Source organism: Scyliorhinus canicula, chromosome 12, assembly GCF_902713615.1.
Source record: "Scyliorhinus canicula chromosome 12, sScyCan1.1, whole genome shotgun sequence".
NCBI classification, from domain to species: domain Eukaryota; kingdom Metazoa; phylum Chordata; class Chondrichthyes; order Carcharhiniformes; family Scyliorhinidae; genus Scyliorhinus; species Scyliorhinus canicula.
In genome coordinates this window covers 162,400,756-162,417,198 of record NC_052157.1, presented here as the reverse complement: position 1 = coordinate 162,417,198, position 16,443 = coordinate 162,400,756, and the positions used below count along the sequence as shown (strand labels likewise).

Below are 16,443 nucleotides of genomic sequence, written 5' to 3'. Positions count from 1 at the left end.
GTTCTGAAATATTTACAGCTGATTCAAGCGTTTACCTCTGACAGCTTGTGATGACAGAAGAAGCGAGCTCGGCTGGGGCACGGTGGGCGAGGTGAGGGAGGGGATGGGAGGCAGGTAGTGGGTGCGGTTGGTGGGGACGGTGGCAGGGTTTGTATGGAGGAGGGTGGGGTCTGGGTGCGGTCTGGGTGAGGTGAGGGGGTGGGATGGTGGATAGGATTCGACCATCAGGAACCCAATGTACTAACCTATTCTAAGCCATTTAATTGGCAAGGGTTGGATTGAGATTGTGAAAAATGTTGGAAACTAATTATCCCATCAATAATTTTGAAAGCGACTTAAACAGCAGCTGGTGAATGAGGAGCTGCTGGAGTTATAGACAAGAAATGGTGATGGGGCGGCACGGTGGCACAGTGGTTAGCACTGCTGCCTCACAGCGCCAGAGACCTGGGTGGCATGGTGGCACAGTGGCTAGCATTGGTGCCTCACAGTCCCAGGGCCCCAGGTTCGATTCCGGCCTCGGTAACTGTCTGTGTGGAGTCTGCACGTTCTCCCCGTAGTGTGCGTGGGTTTCCTCCGGGTGCTCCGGTTTCCTCCCACAGTTCAGACATGTGCAGATTAGGAGAATTGGCCATGCTAAATGGGCCCTAGGTGGGGTTACGGTGATAGGGTGGGGGACTGGCCCAGGTAGGGTGGTCTTTCAGAGGGTCAGTGCGGACTTCATGGGCGAACGGCCTCATTCTGCAGTGCTGGAAAATGGTATCAGAAGGATGGCTGGCGCAGGCTCGATGGGCCGAATGGCCTCTATCTGTACTGGACGTTTTGATGATTCTATTCTATCATCAGGCTGAGAAGAGTTGGAATTTGAATTCACAATCAAAATGTCCATGTGGTCAGATCAGATACAGCAGCCACTGTGAGAATTCACTGTCTACAGTGTGAAAATCAGCAGATCAGTGCTGGCCAGAGAGCCAGAGATAACTACTCTGTGAAATAGGATCTGTTACACCCACCCTCTGACAGTGTGGCACTCCCTCAGTACTGACCCTCTGACAGTGCGGCACTCCCTCAGTACTGACCCTCTGACAGTGCAGCACTCCCTCAGTACTGACCCTCTGACAGTGCGGCACTCCCTCAGTACTGACCCTCTGACAGTGCAGCACTCCCTCAGTACTGACCCTCTGACAGTGCGGCACTCCCTCAGTACTGACCCTCTGACAGTACAGCACTCCCTCAGTACTGACCCTCTGACAGTGCGGCACTCCCTCAGTACTGACCCTCTGACAGTGCGGCGCTCCCTCAGTACTGACCCTCTGACAGTGCGGCACTCCCTCAGTACTGACCCTCTGACAGTGCGGCGCTCTCTCAGTACTGACCCTCTGACAGTGCGGCACTCCCTCAGTACTGACCCTCTGACAGTGCAGCACTCCCTCAGTACTGACCCTCTGACAGTGCGGCACTCCCTCAGTACTGACCCTCTGACAGTGCAGGCACTCCCTCAGTACTGACCCTCTGACAGTGCGGCACTCCCTCAGTACTGACCCTCTGACAGTGCAGCACTCCCTCAGTACTGACCCTCTGACAGTGCGGCACTCCCTCAGTACTGACCCTCTGACAGTGCGGCACTCCCTCAGTACTGACCCTCTGACAGTGCGGCACTCCCTCAGTACTGACCCTCTGACAGTGCAGCACTCCCTCAGTACTGACCCTCTGACAGTGCAGCACTCCCTCAGTACTGACCCTCTGACAGTGCGGCGCTCCCTCAGTACTGACCCTCTGACAGTGCGGCGCTCCCTCAGTACTGACCCTCTGACAGTGCGCACTCCCTCAGTACTGACCCTCTGACAGTGCGGCACTCCCTCAGTACTGACCCTCTGACAGTGCAGGCACTCCCTCAGTACTGACCCTCTGACAGTGCAGCACTCCCTCAGTACTGACCCTCTGACAGTGCAGCACTCCCTCAGTACTGACCCCCTGACAGTGCAGCACTCCCTCAGTACTGACCCTCTGACAGTGCGGCACTCCCTCAGTACTGACCCTCTGACAGTGCAGCACTCCCTCAGTACTGACCCTCTGACAGTGCAGCACTCCCTCAGTACTGACCCTCTGACAGTGCGGCACTCCCTCAGTACTGACCCTCTGACAGTGCGGCACTCCCTCAGTACTGACCCTCTGACAGTGCGGCACTCCCTCAGTACTGACCCTCTGACAGTGCGGCACTCCCTCAGTACTGACCCTCTGACAGTGCAGGCACTCCCTCAGTACTGACCCTCTGACAGTGCGGCACTCCCTCAGTACTGACCCTCTGACAGTGCGGCACTCCCTCAGTACTGACCCTCTGACAGTGCGGCACTCCCTCAGTACTGACCCTCTGACAGTGCAGCACTCCCTCAGTACTGACCCTCTGACAGTGCAGCACTCCCTCAGTACTGACCCTCTGACAGTGCGGCACTCCCTCAGTACTGACCCTCTGACAGTGCGGCACTCCCTCAGTACTGACCCTCTGACAGTGCGGCACTCCCTCAGTACTGACCCTCTGACAGTGCGGCACTCCCTCAGTACTGACCCTCTGACAGTGCGGCACTCCCTCAGTACTGACCCTCTGACAGTGCAGCACTCCCTCAGTACTGACCCTCTGACAGTGCGGCACTCCCTCAGTACTGACCCTCTGACAGTGCGGGCACTCCCTCAGTACTGACCCTCTGACAGTGCAGCACTCCCTCAGTACTGACCCTCTGACAGTGCGGCACTCCCTCAGTACTGACCCTCTGACAGTGCGGCACTCCCTCAGTACTGTACTGCAGTGTCCGCACAGTCAGGCCATGGGCATGAACCCACATCTACTGACTCAGCTGAGAATTCTACCCACTCAGCATGTCTGACCTCAAAATAACATTTGTTGATTCTTGCCTAATCCTGAATGAAGAGAGTGAATCCAGCCTGGGATCCACTCCAACTTCCAATGTCAGAGTTTAATCCAGCTTTTTTTTACCATGTATTTTATAACAAACATGTATCAAAACAGGTTACAGTGAATAAACACCGCAGGGAAACATGCGTCCCTACAATCAACTATACAGTCTGTATAGATTTTTCCCTTTTATCACCCCTCCCCTGCGTCGAACAGCCCCTCAAACACGGTCACAAACATCCCCCACCTTTCATCAAACCCCCTGAAGAGCCCCTTAACTCAGACTTTAACTTGTCTAATCGCAGGAAGTCGTACAGGTCACCCAACCAAGCTGCTACCCACGGCGGCGATGCCGACTGTCACTCCAGCAAAATTCACCGCCGTGCAATCAGAGAGGCGAAGGCCAAGACATCGGCCTTCCTCCTCTCCATGAGCTCCGGCTTCTCTGAAACCCCAAATATCACCACCAAAGGGTCCGGGTCCACCTCCTCCACTATCCTGGCTAAGACTGGGAACACTCCGCCCAGAATCTTCCCAATTTTTCACAACCCTAAAATATGTGCAAGTGATTCGCTGGCCCCCGCCCACACCTCTCACACTCATCTGCTACCCCCTGAAAGAACCCACTCATTCTCGCCCGAGCCATCTGCACCCCGTGCATAGCAATATCCTGCTTTGTTGAAGATGAGTGTTCTCGTGCTATGAGTGGTTCTGGCCACATTTCTTTTTTTCCAATTAAGGGGCAATTTAGCGTGGCCAATCCACCGACCCTGCACATCTTTTTGGGTTGTGGGGGCGCGAAACCCACGCAGACACGGGGAGAATGTGCAAACTCCACACGGACAGTGACCCTGAATTGAACCTGGGTTCTCGGCACCATGTGGCGGCAGTGATAACCACTGTGCCACCCGCTGGCCACATTTCCGTTTGCCATGATTCAAAGGGCAGCTGAGAATCAATCGGGTTAGTCACCTTTCTAGCCAGGTAAGCTCAGCAAGGTTCCTCCCGAAATGAACATCGAGCCCGGTGGGTTGTTTGTGACAATCCAATTGTTTCATGGTCATTTTTACTGGGTCCTACCTTTCATTCCCAGTTTGGAAATTGAGTTGAAATGATCATGGTGCCTTGGCGATCGAAACTCTGCTTCTCCTGGATTATTAATGCAATGACACAACTCCTCCCTCTTGCACGGAATCAATCTTGTTGCTGTGATCTCCCCATTCCACCTGTTTACTGTGAGCTGGTGCCAGAGCAGTAAAAGCAGTGAGTTTTAGACAGAGTAGGTGCTGCAGCGCCAACCTGCTCCCATCCTCCGCCAACCCCGTCACATTCTCATTGCTGTGTGTGGGATCTTGCTGTGTGATTTGCTTTCGACAATTGTAACTACATTTTTAAAAAGTACGTCATTGGGGGCAATCTGAGGTTCTGGAAAGTGCCAAAACTGTGCAAGTGTTTATTCCTTACCACCCCCTGGCATATCAGTGATATTCTATCCATGTCCAACTCATTTAAAATAATGAAGAGGAGCTGACCCCTGGGACGCTGCTTGATGGCGTGAGAATGTTCCTGCTCTTCCACCCTGATGTTTTCCTCATTCCTCAGGGCCCAGAACTGTTGATTATTTACGTCCATTTTGGAAGGTTGCTGGGAGGCGAAGGTTCACTGTGTGTGTGATGGTTTCACTGATTCCAGAGCTTTCCTGCCAAACAATTGTTCCTGAATATGGGAAGATCGACTTGGCTGACTGCCAGAACTGTTAGTCAGGGAAAGTTCCGGCGTAAGCTGATGGTATCTTGCAAGTTACTGGCTTGTGGGATTTGGTAGAATATTATTTTTAATTTTAAAACAATATATCCAATTAAGGGGCAATTTAGCATGGCCAATCCACCTACCCTGCACATCTTTTGTGTTGTGGGGGTGAAACCCACGCAGACACGGGGAGAATGTGCAAACTCCACACGGACAGTGACCCAGAGCCGGGATCGAACCTGGGACCTCGGCGCCATGAGGCAGCAGGGCTAACCACTGTGCCGCCCTTTGATAGAATATTAAACACTGACCAAGAAAACCTGTCCTTTTGTGTAACAATTTGATTACAAATAGTTATTTGGTGGTACAGAACGTATGCTATTACTGGAAAAAAATACATCTTTTGTCAAAGCTTTTTAACTCGCACGCATCAGGTTTACCTGGAAGGGAAATCAACAAATCTATACTGTATGGGAAGAGTTGGCAAGTGGACTCCTTTTTTAAATTATTGGGTGTGGGTGCCGCCCATCCCTAATTGCCATTTCAGAGGGCATTTAAGAGCCGTGGGCGTCCCTGGTTAGGCCAGCACTTATTACCCATCCCGAGTTGCCCTTCAGTGGGTGGTGAAAAGCTGCCTTCTTGAACCTCTGCCTTCCTTCATTGCTGTGGATCTGGAGTTACATATAGGCCAGACCAGGTAAGGATGGTGGATTTCCTTCCCTAAAGGGTATTTGTGAACCAGATGGGTTTCTCAACAATTGTTTCATTGACTTTTATTTCCAGGTTTTTAAAAATTGAATTCAAATTTCACCATCCGCCAGAGTGGGATTTGAACCTGGATTCCCAGATTATTGTCCCCAGAACATTGGATTACTTGTCCGATGGCAATACCACTACGCCACCCCTGATTGGTTGAGGCATTGTCATGGAGAATGCACCAGGTGATGGTGACTGACAGTTAACTGCCCAGAATTAGGTGCAATATAGATTGGATTGGATTTGTTTATTGTCACGTGTACCGAGGTACAGTGATAAGTATTTTTCTGCGAGCAGCTCAATAGATGATTTAGTACATGGGAAGAAAATACATAATAGGACAACACAATGTAAATACATAGACACCGGCATCGGGTGAAGGATACATATGGGTGTACGTATTCTTACTGAATGCAACAAACACGGCCCTGTGTATTAATGGATGTAGTTTCCAGTACACACACATGTGCCACATTGGCAAAAGCTGAGACAAAAAATGTCCCTTTTCAGTAATGTTCAGTTTGATTAGAACTGTATTGTGATGTGGGGAAATAGGAACATGTAGGTCCTATTTTCTCCTTTTTTTATTTGTTCTCGGAATGTAGGTGTCGAAGAATATAGGGGGGATCTCATAGGGATTAAAACATTCTAACAGGACTGGACAGGGTAGATGCAGGGAAGATGTTACCAATGATGGGGTGTGTCCAGAACCAGGGGTCACAGCCTGAGGATTCAGGGTCAACCATTTTGGACAGAGATAAGGAGATATTTCTTCACACAGAGTGGTGAGCCTGTGGAATTCATGGATGCTAAAACTTTGAATATATTCAAGAGGTGGCTGGATATACCACTTGAGGAGAATGGGATCAAAGGCTATGGGGAGATAGCAGGATTAGGCTATTGAGTTGGATGATCGAGCCGTGTCGCGTCTTTTCGTCCAACGTCACTTCGTCCAACGACACTTCGTCCATGTCTTTTGGTCCAACGTCTTTTTGTCCGCCCGTCTTTTGGTCCAACGTCACTTCGTCCAATTATCCAATTACAAATTAACTCCGTATAAAACCATTTAATTGCTAAAATGCAAGTACAATACAGCAAGTGAATTTAATTGCTAAAATGCAAGTAATTGATAAAATGCAAGTAAAATGCAAGTTGAAAAATGCAGTTAAAAAGTTAAAAAATCTAAAAATGCAGTTTAAAAATCTAAAAGTTTACTAATTACTTAAAATTCCCGAAATTACTTAAAATTGATGTAAATTGTAAATTCCCGAAATTCCCTAAAAGTTAGATTTCCAGAACTGTACCCGAGAGAGAATAATGGGGAGAGGACAAGATGATTTGATATTCTACAATTCCGACAGACACAGATATAAGTGGGAGTCTAATTGGATTTAGACAATGAATGCAGTTCTGAAAGAAGCAGATTTAAACTCGATTTTCGTCGAGTGATTAAAACCTCTGGTTGGCAGTGGGTTCTGACATTACAGGTCTGAAATGATCAAATATTCCATCAGATACAATGGCTCTCATCACGCTGGAGCATACATGGGTGAATATCCTGCAATTATCTTAATAATGTCTGGAGATCAAGCAGCACAAATGCAGAACTCAACCTCAAGAGGCGAAATAGGTGGAGAGGATCCTTGAGCAGTAACATTGAAAAACTAAATTAAACTATTTGTAATTGGATAAGTGGACGAAGTGACGTTGGACCAAAAGACGGGCGGACAAAAAGACGTTGGACCAAAAGACGTGGACGAAGTGTCGTTGGACGAAATGACGTCGGACGAAAAGACATAGCACCGATCGGGCAGCACGGTAGCATTGTGGATAGCACAATCGCTTCACAGCTCCAGGGTCCCAGGTTCGATTCCGGCTTGGGTCACTGTCTGTGGGGAGTCTGCACATCCTCCCCGTGTGTGCGTGGGTTTCCTCCGGGTGCTCCGGTTTCCTCCCACAGTCCAAAGATGTGTAGGTTAGGTGGATTGGCCATGATAAATTGCCTTTAGTTTCCAAAATGCCCTTAATGTTGGGTGGGGTTACTGGGTTATGGGGATAGGGTGGAGGTGTTAACCTTGGGTAGGATGCTCTTTCCAGGAGCCGGTGCAGACTCGATGGGCCGAATGGCCTCCTTCTGCACTGTAAATTCTATGAAAATCAGCCATGATGGTGATGAATGGTGGAGACGGCTTGAAGGGCCGAAAGGCCTCCTCCTGCTCCTATCTTCTATGGATCTATGTTGGGTACGCCAGCATTTATTTGCCCATCCTTAATTTCCCATGAGAAGGTAGTGGTGAGCCCGATACTACTGCAGTCCATGTGGTGTAGGTGCACCCACAGTGCTGTTAGGCAGTTCCAGGATTCTGACCCAGCGACAGTGAAGAAACGGATGATGAGTAAGTTGTAGAGGAACTGGCTGGCGGCGATGTTCCCACGTGTCTGCTGGCCTTGTCCTTCCTGGTAGTAGAGATCCTGGGTTTGGTGCTTCCCAAGAAGCTTTGGTAAGTTGCTGCAGTGCATCTTGTGGATTGTCCACACGACTGCTTTAGTTGGTCGGTAATGGAGAGGGTGAATCTAGTGAATGGGGTGCGAATCCAGTGGGATTTGTTTACCTGGCTAGTACTGACTGCACAGCATTGGCAGACTTGTGCGCCTGTCTCTGTTCAACTGTTGCTGAAATCCTCATCCATATCTCTGTCAAGTGTAGACTTGACTACTCCAGCACCATCCTGGCCAGTCTCTCACCTTGCACCCTCCGAGAACCACAGCTCATTCACACAGCTGCCGCCCTCTAACTTTCTCTCATTTCCCATCGCCCCCTGACCTCACTGACCTCCTTTACCCACCGCCCCCTGACCTCACTGACCTCCTTTACCCATCGCCCCCTGACCTCACTGACCTCCTTTACCCACCGCCCTGACCTCACTGACCTCCTTTACCCAGCCCCCTGACCTCACTGACCTCCTTTACCCATCGCCCCCTGACCTCAGTGACCTCCTTTACCCATCGCCCCCTGACCTCACTGACCTCCTTTACCCATCACCCTGACCTCACTGACCTCCTTTACCCATCACCCCCTGACCTCACTGACCTCCTTTACCCACCGCCCTGACCTCACTGACCTCCTTTACCCACCGCCCCCTGACCTCACTGACCTCCTTTACCCATCGCCCCCTGACCTCACTGACCTCCTTTACCCATCACCCCCTGACCTCACTGACCTCCTTTACCCATCGCCTTGACCTCACTGACCTCCTTTACCCATCGCCCTGACCTCACTGACCTCCTTTACCCATCGCCCCCTGACCTCACTGACCTCCTTTACCCATCACCCCCTGACCTCACTGACCTCCTTTACCCATCACCCTGACCTCACTGACCTCCTTTACCCATCGCCCTGACCTCACTGACCTCCTTTACCCATCACCCCCTGACCTCACTGACCTCCTTTACCCATCACCCTGACCTCACTGACCTCCTTTACCCATCACCCCCTGACCTCACTGACCTGCTTTACCCAACACCCCCTGACCTCACTGACCTCCTTTACTGAAAGCTAGTGTTTGAAACAAACATGTTGGACTTTAACCTGGTGTTGTAAGATCTCTTACTGTGCAAACTCCACATGGACAGTGACCCAGAGCCGGGATTGAACCTGGGACCTCAGCGCCGTGAGGCTGCAGTGCTAACCACTAGGCCACCGTGCTGCCTGGAAGTTGTTAATATCGAGGGTTCGCTCTATGGCCACGGGATTTCACAACCCCAAATGTTTGATGTTCCTGGCTAGGCAGTTTCAACTTGAAAGGCTTTGTTCAACACCCTGCTGACTAAAGGCAACGCCATTACTGCTGTGTAATGTGTTTGGCTGTGGCAGCATCGCTAACTCCACTCTCACACACACCACACTGCTCCCTTTGAGGTATTTTCACTGTAACTTCACCACAGTGTTAACGTAAACCGACAGGTGCCACTAATAAAGGTTATATCGAAGGGGCTGGGCAATGCTACAATTGAGTATGTGTTCCCGGGGAAGGAAGAAGGGAAGAATCAGCCATATCCCCGATTTGAACCTGCCTCTTCCCCGGCCAGGACATAATTAGGCTCCATGGTGATGCCCCTCAGGCCAAATGGCAACGGTCTGGGTTCACTCGTGGGCAAGGGCCAGAGAGAAGATTATAGTGACATCAGCCTCTGCTTAGACACCATCTGCCCACACCTCAAGAAGGATATATTGACCTTGGAAGGGGATACAGCATAGATTCACTAGAATCACACCCCCCTGGGCTAAAAGAGTTACATTTTGAGGAGTGTTTGATAGGTTTGCATTCCCAAATACCAGCTCCTAACCACACTCTCTGTGCTTTGTAGTTATGCCATATCAGACAACTCGTACCGTTCGATGAAGTCGGAGCAGAAAGACCAGTGCATCCTGATCTCCGGTGAGAGTGGAGCTGGGAAAACCGAAGCCTCTAAGAAGATTCTTCAGTACTACGCAGTGACCTGTCCAGCCAGTGTGAGAGTGGAGACTGTGAGAGACCGGCTACTCCAGTCTAACCCGGTGCTGGAGGTAAGCAAATGGTGCTGGCACCTTCTTAACTATGGATACTCCCCATGATGGACTGTCCTGGGCAAAAACGTTGCTGCAAATTTCCAAATGCACAGCACCTGGGGCGGAATTCTCTGACCCCCCGCAGGGTCGGAGAATCGCCCGGGGCCGGCGTAATTCCCTCCCCCGCCGTGGCTGGAATTCTCCGCCACCTGGGAATTGGCGGGAGCGGGAATCGTGCCGATCGGCGTGCCCCCCGCGGCGATTCTCCGGCCCGCGATGGGCCGAAGTCCCGCCGCTGGGAGGCCTCTCCCGCCGACGTGGTTTAAACCACCTCTGGTGGAGGCGGGATTGGCGGCGCGAGCGGGCCCCGGGGGTCCTGGGGAAGGCGTGGGGTGATCGGACCCCGGGGGTGCCCCCACGGTGGCCTGGCCCGCGATCGGGGCCCACCGATCGGCGGGCGGGCCAGTGCTGTGGGGGCACTCTTTCTCTTCCGCCGCCACCACGGTGGAGGTGCAAGAGACCCCCCCCTTACCGTGCATGACGCACCGGCGCATGCGCGAAACTGGCGAAGGCCTTTCGGCCAGCCCCGCCGGCGGGTGTCAAAGGCCGTTGCCGCCGGTTTTGCCGCCAGTCGGTGTAGCGCCAACCACTCCTGCGCGGGCCGAGCCCCTAAAGGTGCGGAGAATTCCTCACCTTCAGGGAGGCCTGACGCCGGAGTGGGTGGCGCCACTCAGCTACGCCAGGACCCCCCGCCCCGCCGGGTAGGGGAGAATCCCGCCCCTGATCTCTGCGGGGAAATATTGAACTTTGATTTATCTCCCACCGGATGGAGCTTTCCTGATTGAGTCTGTCCTGGACAGTTCCTAACTGAGGAGCAGGCCTGGTGCCAGTGGAGAGCTCTGATAGGGGCAATGGGGTGAACAGAGTTAACATTTGATCAGGACAAGGAGGAGGGAGAAAATCGACCTGAAATGTGAACTCTGCTTCGCTCTCTGCAAATGCTGCAGAGCAGTGGGATGTTTCCAGCCTTTCCCGTCTGTATTGCAGATTCCCACCATTTGCAGGATTTTACTTGTTTATGTGTGAAAGTAGTTCTGAATCTGGAATGATGAGAATCTTCTGACGGCCGTGTCCCCATTCCTAGTGTTGGTTTTCACACAGAATTGTTTGGGAGTTTACTGCTTTGTGAGGAACTGTTTGTTTGCAGCACAGAGGCTAACCTTGACCCAACAATCCTTGTTTGTCTATTTCAGGCATTTGGAAATGCTAAAACCTTACGCAATGATAATTCCAGCCGCTTTGGCAAGTACATGGACGTCCAGTTTGATTTCAGGGTAAGAAAGGGAAATATTCCTGCAATCCGAGTTGTTGTAAATGTTGGGATCACTGAACAGGACAGTCTGTGAGGTTGAAGTTGATCAGACTTTGAGGACTTGCGCTCCTCAGTTTTCGCCAGTTAGACTAAGTAACCATCGGGCTTCGCGCACTCTTCCCCATCCTTCCCAGAGGGAATGTTTGAGTGGTTTTGTTGCATTGTTGGTAACTTACTGTGTCTTGTGTTTATAGGGGGCACCAGTGGGAGGTCACATCCTCAATTACCTGCTGGAGAAATCCCGGGTCGTTCATCAGAATCACGGCGAGAGAAACTTTCACATCTTTTACCAAGTGATAGAAGGAGGTGATGAGGACCTCCTGAGGAGATTGGGGCTGGAACGCAGTCCCCAAAGCTACCAATATCTAGTGAAAGTAAGGAGCGTTTGGAGAGCCTGAGCGCGGGGAAGCAGGAACTTGGGTTGAGAAGAGAGTCCAGGCAGGTCTTTGTGCTGGGTTGACCTCAGCATCCGCTGAGCTAGTGGGGGAATCAGCCAAGACTTGATCTCTCTCCAGCTCCCATCCCTACTGGAACATACATGGACAAGAGGAGAGGACAATGCTTCACACAGTGCAACCTTCTGTCTTCATTCACTGTCTGGGTTTAAACCTGGTTAGTCACTCTGTCAAGGTCATGGAAGATGACATATTGGTGGATGTGTGACCTCGGTGTTGGGGCTCAGGGAAGACGACACCTGCAGAAACGGAGGGGAGAACATTTTGGACATATTGGGTGGAGGGTGGGTGGATTTACTTCCACCTCCAGTGAAATTCTGGCAGATGTGCTCCCGAAAATCAGTTTGAGCTCTGCGTTACTGAGATCCATCACAATCCACTGTTACTCAGGGACAGTGGATGATAATGTTCCTTTTACCAAAGAAAATGTCTGTTCTGTCTTTCAGGGTCATTGTGCAAAAGTGAGCTCCATCAACGATAAGAATGATTGGAAAACAGTGCACAAGGCGCTGTCTGTCATTGATTTCAGTAACGCTGACATAGAGGTAGGTTATGGGCTGGTCCTGGGACACGTCAGTGATTTCAGACATGGCCTAGAGTGAACTATGTTTGGGTTTGGGGTGTGATGATTCTGGGTTTGAATCCTCGCAGGAATGAGCTAGGCTTCAGGGTGGCCAGAGACAGATAGGGTGATGCCACGATGCTAGTACTGGATTAGAAACCCTGCGAATGACACAGCATATACACACAGAGGCAGGACATTTGGCCCAACCAGCCCGTGCCAATGTTGATGCTCCGCACAATCCTCCCCACTCACATCACTTCTCATCTAAATCGACCATTGTGTAGCTGTATTCCATTCTGCCTCGTGTTAATCCAGCTTGTATCTATAATCTTCATTTCAAACACTGTAGCAGTGAGTTACACATTCTCACCACTCTTTGAGTAAAGAAGTTTCTTCTCAATTCCCTAATGGATTTTTAAATTACCTTTTGGAATCTTATCCTATATTAATGGCCTCTAGGTTACTCCCTCCCTCTGTACAAGTGGGAACTGCGACTGTTGATTGTAGCTGCTCCTGCCAGGAGATCGTCTGTCATCGTGTGTCTGTCACCCGGGTTTCTGACCTAAATAATCTCTCAGGGGGCCACCTGTCATCTCAACTAATAATCTTTATTATTGTCACAAGTAGGCTTACATTAACACTGCAATTAAGTTACTGTGAAAATGTAACTCCCACAAGTTGACAGTGACATTTAAGGGGCATCTGGACAAATACATGAATAGGATGGGAATAGAGGGATACGGACCCAGGAAGTGTAGAAGATTTTAGTTTAGACGGGCAGCATGGTCGGCACAGGCTTGGAGGGCCGAAGGGCCTGTTCCTGTGCTGTACTTTTCTTTGTTCTTTGTTCTAAGTCCAGAAAGACGTGCTGTTAGGTGAATTGGACATTCTGAATTCTCCCTCTGTGTACCCAAACAGGCGCCGGAATGTGGCTTCTAGGGACTTTTCAGAGTAACTTCATTGCAGTGTTAATGTAAACCTACTTGTGACAATAATAAAGATTATTATTATGGTAGGGGGAGAGGGGAGGGAGGGGTTAGGTTTTGTGAGGGGTTTGGTTATGGTTTCTGGGTTGTACATGTGTATTGCCATTTTATTCTGCTTCGTTTTTGTATTATTTTGTATTATGTATAAATTTGAAACATTTGAATAAAAATATATATATTTAAAATGTCCAAGGCAGAAGTGGATAGATTCTTGGTCAGCAAGAAGGTGACAGGTTATCGGGGGTCGGAGCGATGCAGATTTGAGATTACTATCAGATCAAACATAACCTGATTAAATGGAGGAGCAGTCTCGAGGGGCAGAATGGCCCCTCCTGCTCCTTCTCTGTATGGTTGAGAATCAGCCATGATCATAGCTGGAGGAGCCAATTGGCCTCCTGCTGCCCCTGTTTTCTGTTTAGCAATCATTCCCCTCTTCTCCCTCTCTAAGTCCCAATGGGTAAAGGAGATGGGTTGATGTCCCTCGCATTTATACCAATTGCGCAGTGATGTCATCACGAAGAAGCGGATTGCTTGGTTCCAGCCCTGTTTGAGGACAGTAGCTGTCAACCCCTGGTATGTTCCTCGAAGACCTGAAAGATATTAAATCCCTCAATGAGATGTGAATTGTCTTGAGGGTACAATATGGCACTGGTCCTTACTATCCTGTCCATTGGGCCCTAAAGCAGAGTTAGCCAATATGTTAGCCCCTAATAGAAGGTGTGAGTTTGATCATTGCAAAGATTTTCCATCATTGTTTTGTGAATGGGGAAAGATGTTTGTTGAGTAAATATTTACCTGTCAACCACATTTACTGGAATTGTGTGGGAGGCATTTTCTACTAAATTGTCTGCATGCCAGAAAGTAATGAGTCATTTTTAAAGTCAGAACATCAGACACACTGTTTGGTACAAATCTCAGTGTCCGTATTTCAGTCAATGGCTCTTCCCCTGGGGGTGGGGGTGCAGGCAGAGGGAAGGCGAGGGCCAGGATGCAAGGAGAGAGAGGGGAAGAGCGAGAGTAGGCTCAGGAAGGGGGGATAGGGAGGGAGGAGGCAAGGTGAGACAGAGGGCCAAGGAGCTGTGGGATGGAGGGAGGGGCAGAGGGAGGGAATAGGAGCTTGTTGTATCATCTATGAACCTCTTTATTTTCTTTTCTACTTTGAACAGGAGCTGCTGAATGTTGTAGCCAGTGTTCTGCACCTGGGGAATTTACAATGCTCCTCAGATGATGATGGAAACGCCACCATCACTGGCGAAAATCAGATCAGACTGCTGTCCCGGGTCAGTACTGCCCATCGCTGTCAGTACTACCCTCCGCTGTCAGTACTGCCCATCGCTGTCAGTACTACCCTCCGCTGTCAATACTACCCTCCGCTGTCAGTACTGCCCTCCGCTGTCAGTACTACCCTCCGCTGTCAGTACTGCCCTCCGCTGTCAGTACTACCCTCCGCTGTCAGTACTACCCTCCGCTGTCAGTACTACCCTCCGCTGTCAGTACTACCCTCCGCTGTCAGTACTGCCCTCCGCTGTCAGTACTACCCTCCGCTGTCAATACTGCCCTCCGCTGTCAGTACTACCCTCCGCTGTCAGTACTGCCCCCCGCTGTCAATACTGCCCTCCGCTGTCAGTACTGCCCTCCGCTGTCAGTACTGCCCTCCGCTGTCAGTACTACCCTCCGCTGTCAGTACTACCCTCCGCTGTCAGTACTACCCTCCGCTGTCAGTACTACCCTCCGCTGTCAGTACTACCCTCCGCTGTCAATACTACCCTCCGCTGTCAGTACTACCCTCCGCTGTCAATACTGCCCTCCGCTGTCAGTACTGCCCTCCGCTGTCAGTACTACCCTCCGCTGTCAATACTGCCCTCCGCTGTCAGTACTGCCCTCCGCTGTCAGTACTGCCCTCCGCTGTCAATACTGCCCTCCGCTGTCAATATTACCCTCCGCTGTCAGTACTACCCTCCGCTGTCAATACTGCCCCCCGCTGTCAATACTGCCCCCCGCTGTCAGTACTACCCTCCGCTGTCAATACTACCCTCCGCTGTCAATACTGCCCTCCGCTGTCAGTACTGCCCGTCGCTGTCAGTACTGCCCGTCGCTGTCAATACTGCCCTCCGCTGTCAATACTGCCCGTCGCTGTCAGTACTGCCCCCCGCTGTCAGTACTGCCCTCCGCTGTCTATACTGCCCTCCGCTGTCTATACTGCCCCCCGCTGTCAATACTGCCCTCCGCTGTCAATACTACCCTCCGCTGTCAATACTACCCTCCGCTGTCAGTACTACCCACCGCTGTCAATACTGCCCTCCGCTGTCAGTACTACCCTCCGCTGTCAGTACTGCCCTCCGCTGTCAGTACTACCCTCCGCTGTCAGTACTGCCCTCCGCTGTCAGTACTACCCTCCGCTGTCAGTACTGCCCCCCGCTGTCAGTACTACCCTCCGCTGTCATTACTACCCTCCGCTGTCAGTACTACCCTCCGCTGTCAGTACTGCCCTCCGCTGTCAATACTGCCCTCCGCTGTCAGTACTGCCCTCCGCTGTCAGTACTACCCTCCGCTGTCAGTACTGCCCTCCGCTGTCAGTACTACCCTCCGCTGTCAGTACTGCCCTCCGCTGTCAGTACTGCCCTCCGCTGTCAGTACTACCCTCCGCTGTCATTACTACCCTCCGCTGTCATTACTACCCTCCGCTGTCAGTACTGCCCTCCGCTGTCAGTACTGCCCTCCGCTGTCAGTACTGCCCACCGCTGTCAGTACTACCCTCCGCTGTCAATACTACCCTCCGCTGTCAATACTGCCCTCCGCTGTCAGTACTGCCCTCCGCTGTCAGTACTACCCTCCGCTGTCAGTACTGCCCTCCGCTGTCAATACTGCCCTCCGCTGTCAGTACTACCCTCCGCTGTCAGTACTACCCTCCGCTGTCAGTACTACCCTCCGCTGTCAGTACTACCCTCCGCTGTCAATACTGCCCTCCGCTGTCATTACTACCCTCCGCTGTCAGTACTACCCTCCGCTGTCAATACTGCCCTCCGCTGTCATTACTACCCCCCGCTGACAGTACTGCCCTCCGCTGTCAGTACGGCCCTCCGCTGTCAGTACTACCCTCCGC

The 16,443-nt window shown here is 51.2% G+C and overlaps 2 protein-coding genes across 2 annotated transcripts in view; one reads left to right on the top strand and one right to left on the bottom strand.

Moving 5' to 3' along the window:
- LOC119974360 (unconventional myosin-Ic-like) overlaps positions 1-4,540 on the bottom strand; it is a 71,544-nt gene extending 67,004 nt beyond the window's left edge. The window contains exon 1 of the mRNA XM_038813131.1: positions 4,373-4,540. Within this exon, the coding sequence (XP_038669059.1) occupies positions 4,373-4,540 (168 nt within the window). The remainder of the gene's footprint in view (positions 1-4,372) is intronic.
- Positions 4,541-4,630: 90 nt separating this feature from the next.
- Positions 4,631-16,443, top strand: part of LOC119974359 (unconventional myosin-Ic-like) — a 48,247-nt gene continuing 36,434 nt past the window's right edge. The window contains exons 1-6 of the mRNA XM_038813129.1: positions 4,631-4,696; positions 9,732-9,980; positions 11,216-11,296; positions 11,529-11,708; positions 12,236-12,334; positions 14,507-14,620. Of these exons, the coding sequence (XP_038669057.1) occupies positions 4,631-4,696; positions 9,732-9,980; positions 11,216-11,296; positions 11,529-11,708; positions 12,236-12,334; positions 14,507-14,620 (789 nt within the window). The remainder of the gene's footprint in view (positions 4,697-9,731; positions 9,981-11,215; positions 11,297-11,528; positions 11,709-12,235; positions 12,335-14,506; positions 14,621-16,443) is intronic.